Genomic DNA, 3,446 nt, shown 5'->3' on the forward strand with positions numbered 1-3,446 from the left:
GTCTTACCTGCACTGATTGTCTTGCCTGCACCAATCGTCTTACCTGCACTGATTGTCTTGCCTGCGCTGATTGTCTTGCCTGCACCCATCGTCTTGCCTGCACTGATCGTCTTACCTGTGGTGATTGTCCTGGCTGTCTGTCTCTCCACCCCCCCCCCCCTCGCCACCCCCTTCACCTTGTCATCGCTCACACGGCGGACGCCAGGCATCTGCCAGCCCTGCCCGACGGCCGGCTGCCGGTCGTGCGGCGACGACGGCGTCTGTCGGGCCTGCGACACGGGCTTGCTGCTGCTGCGCGACACCGCCACCCACGGCCCCGGGGCCTGCGTGCCCAGCTGCCCGGCCGGCAGCCTGGGCCTCGGGGAGGAGTGCGTGCCGGATGCCCTGCCCGGGGCCAGGCTCCACCTGCACCCGCTGACCCTTGTGCAGGGGGCTCGGATCACCTCGGTCGGCATGACGAGGGCCTTCCTCAAGGATGGCCAGGTGTTCGTGTCGAATGCCTCGCTGAGGGCCAGCCGCCCGGGCTCGGTGGCGATCATCATCAACAATGAGCGGCTGGCCTTTCTGGACACCGAGCAGCTGGCCACCGCGCCCGGCCAGGCGCTGACCTTCCGCCAGCCCAGCAGGTTCCCCATGCTCCCCGAGGTGGAGCAAATCCTCGAAATGGGCCCCTTCATCACCCGGCTCAATGTGCGGCTGGAGTATCTCCTCACCGGGTCCATGATCTCGCGTTTGGAGTTGACTTGCACCCTGGCCGGGGTCGGCCCGGATGATGGCTGTCCGCTGGAGGCCATCTGGATCGCCCTGCCGGACGGGTTGTGGCCCGGCGTGGAGCCGGCCCAGCGGCTGTCCCCCTCGCTGGTGGCCTACGACCATGTGCTGGGGTCCTACGAGGCCGATGGCACCATGGTCCAAGTGGTGGAGCCCGCGACCATGATGTCACAGCGGCCGGTGGTGGCCATGCACCGGGACCCGGTCACCGGCCGGCCGGTCGAGTGGCTCTATCGCCCGGGGCCGGCCCCGCACCTGGCGGCCAATCCCCTGGCCCTGGTCAAGAGGCTGGACCCCCGGTGCCGGTATGCCGACAGCGTGCATGGCGCCGGCGTGGCGGCCGGCGGCGGCGGCGGCGGCGGCGGCGGCGGCGGCGCGGCCGGCCCGGTGGCGCCCGGGACATCCTGGAAGTCGGTGGCCCTGGAGACCGGGGCATCGGCCAGCGGGGCCCCCCGGTCGCAGGACATCGTCACCATGGGCTTCGACCAGATCCAGGACACGTATTACTGGCTGGCCAAGCACTATGCCGGGGGGGTGGACGCGCAGTCGCGCACCCGGGACATCGTCGGCACCGGCCGGGTGTTGCACCCCCTGGCCGGGGTCACCTCGCGGCCGGACTTCCTGCTGCTGGGGCTGGACCTCGAGGGGTCGCCGCGGCCCGAGTACCCGAGCGCCCTGGCGTTCGTCACTTCAAGCCATGTCGGGGTGGCGCTGCTGCACTGCCCGGCCCATGGGGCCGCGTGTGCCCTGGGCCCGAGCCACGTGCTGAGCCTCGGGTCGGAGGGGTCCTTCGCCTGGGCGTCGAGGCTGTCCATGGCCCAGGTCCCCGGGCCGGAGCGCCTGCCGGATGGCCGCCCGGCCCTCGGGGCCCTGCTGGTGGTGGTGCGTGACACGACCTCCGCATCGCGGAGCTTCCTGGTGCAGGTGGCCCCGGGCGAGTGCCCGCCGGGGACCTACGGCCCGGAGTGCCGGCCCTGCCACCCGGCCTGCCAAGCCTGCAACGGGCCGGACTCGCTCCAGTGCTCCTCGCCCCGGTGTGACTTCTTCCTGGCCGGGCGGCCGGACGCCTGCCTGGCCGGCTGCCCGGCCGGCCTGCAGCCCGCCAGCACCGGGGCCTGCGTCTGCCACGCGGGCTGTGTGTCCTGCCATGGGCCGACGGCCGGCGGGCCGTTCGTGTGCGCCGGCTGCCAGCCGGGCATGGCCCTGGACCCCGGCACCCGGACCCGGTGCCTGCCCTGCCATGCCTCGTGTGCCGAGTGTGGGGCGCCGGACGATCCGGGCGCCTGCTGGTCCTGCCCCCCCGACGCCGGGACCCTCCTCCGGCCGGATGGGTCGTGCGGGCCCGGCTGCCCGGCCGGGGCCTGGCCCGACGTGGGGGCCCGCGTGTGCCGGCCCTGCCCGGCCGGCTGCGCCGAGTGCCTCGTCCCGGGGGCGTGCGATGCCTGCCGGCCGGGGTTCCTCCTGTCGGCCAGCCTCCGGCTGTGCCTCCCCTGCGAGCCGCAGTGTGCCACCTGTGCCGGGGGCCTGGACGCCTGTCTGGCCTGCGCGCCGGGCATGCACTGGGCGGATGGCGCGCCGCCCGGCGGCCCGGGCCCGGGCCCGACCGGCGCCTGCGACGTCTGTCCGCGGGTCTGCGCCACATGCGACGCCGAGGGCCGGTGCCTTTCCTGCCAGCCTGGGCGCCTGCTGGTCCCGGCCACCGGGGCCTGCCTCGCCGAGTGCCCGGTCGCCACGGCCCCGGACGCCTCTGGCCAGGTGTGCGGCCGCTGCCATGCATCCTGCTCGGCCTGCCTGGCCCCGGGGGACCCGGCGGCCTGCTCGGCCTGCCCGGCCCCGCATGTGCTCCATGTGTCGGGCGAGTGCCTGGACGCCTGTCCGGGGGGGTTCCGGCCGGAGGCCGGCCACTGCGTCCCCTGCAGCGCCGGGTGCGCGCTCTGCACGCTGGCCGGGGCCTGTGACCTGTGCGACCCGGGGCGCTACCATGCCGGCGGCGATGTGTGTGCCCCGTGCCCGAGCTCCTGCGCCGCGTGCGCCGATGGGGCCGCCTGCACCGCCTGCCGGCCGGGGCTGGTCTTCCTGGACCCGGAACCGGGCGTGCCGTCCCTCTGCGGCAGCACCTGCGCCCCGGGCGAGTATGTCGGGGCTGCCCGGTGCGCCGCGTGCGATGGGTCGTGTGAGCTGTGCGCCGGCGGGCCGAACCGGTGCCAGGTGTGTGCGGCGGGCTTCCGCTGGGGCACGGCCCCGGGCCCCGGCGGCACCGGCACATGCGTCGCCTGTGAGCCGGGGTGCGCCTCCTGCACGAGCACCGCATGTCTGTCCTGCGCTCCCGGGTTCCTGCTCACGGCGGCCGGCGCATGTGTCGGTGCCTGCCCGGCCGGGTCGTTCAGCAACGGCGAGTCGTGCCAGCCGTGCGACATTAGTTGCGCCGCCTGCGCCGGTGGCATGGGCAACCAGTGCACAGACTGTGCCGCCGGGCTGGAACTTGTCGAGGTCACCCCCGGTGTCGGCACCTGCGTGTCCGGCTGCCCGGAGGGCCAGTACCGCGCGGGCGTCGAGTGCCTGCCCTGCGACGCGGCCTGTGCCACGTGCAACGGCCCCACGGACAAGGACTGCTGGCGGTGTGCCTCCGGCGTCCTGCAGGGCGGCGACTGCGTGCAGGCCTGCGCCGCCAGGCA

The 3,446-nt window shown here is 74.4% G+C and overlaps 1 protein-coding gene across 1 annotated transcript in view; it reads left to right on the forward strand.

The window, feature by feature from the left end:
• H696_05386 (TKL protein kinase) overlaps window positions 1-3,446 on the forward strand; it is a gene marked incomplete at both ends in the record, with an annotated part of 19,547 nt that overhangs the window by 3,131 nt on the left and 12,970 nt on the right. Inside the window, one exon of the mRNA XM_009499227.1 lies at window positions 206-3,423. Coding sequence (XP_009497502.1) covers window positions 206-3,423 — 3,218 coding nt within the window. The remainder of the gene's footprint in view (window positions 1-205; window positions 3,424-3,446) is intronic.

Source organism: Fonticula alba (genome assembly GCF_000388065.1).
Source record: "Fonticula alba strain ATCC 38817 unplaced genomic scaffold supercont2.10, whole genome shotgun sequence".
NCBI lineage: Eukaryota > Rotosphaerida > Fonticulaceae > Fonticula > Fonticula alba.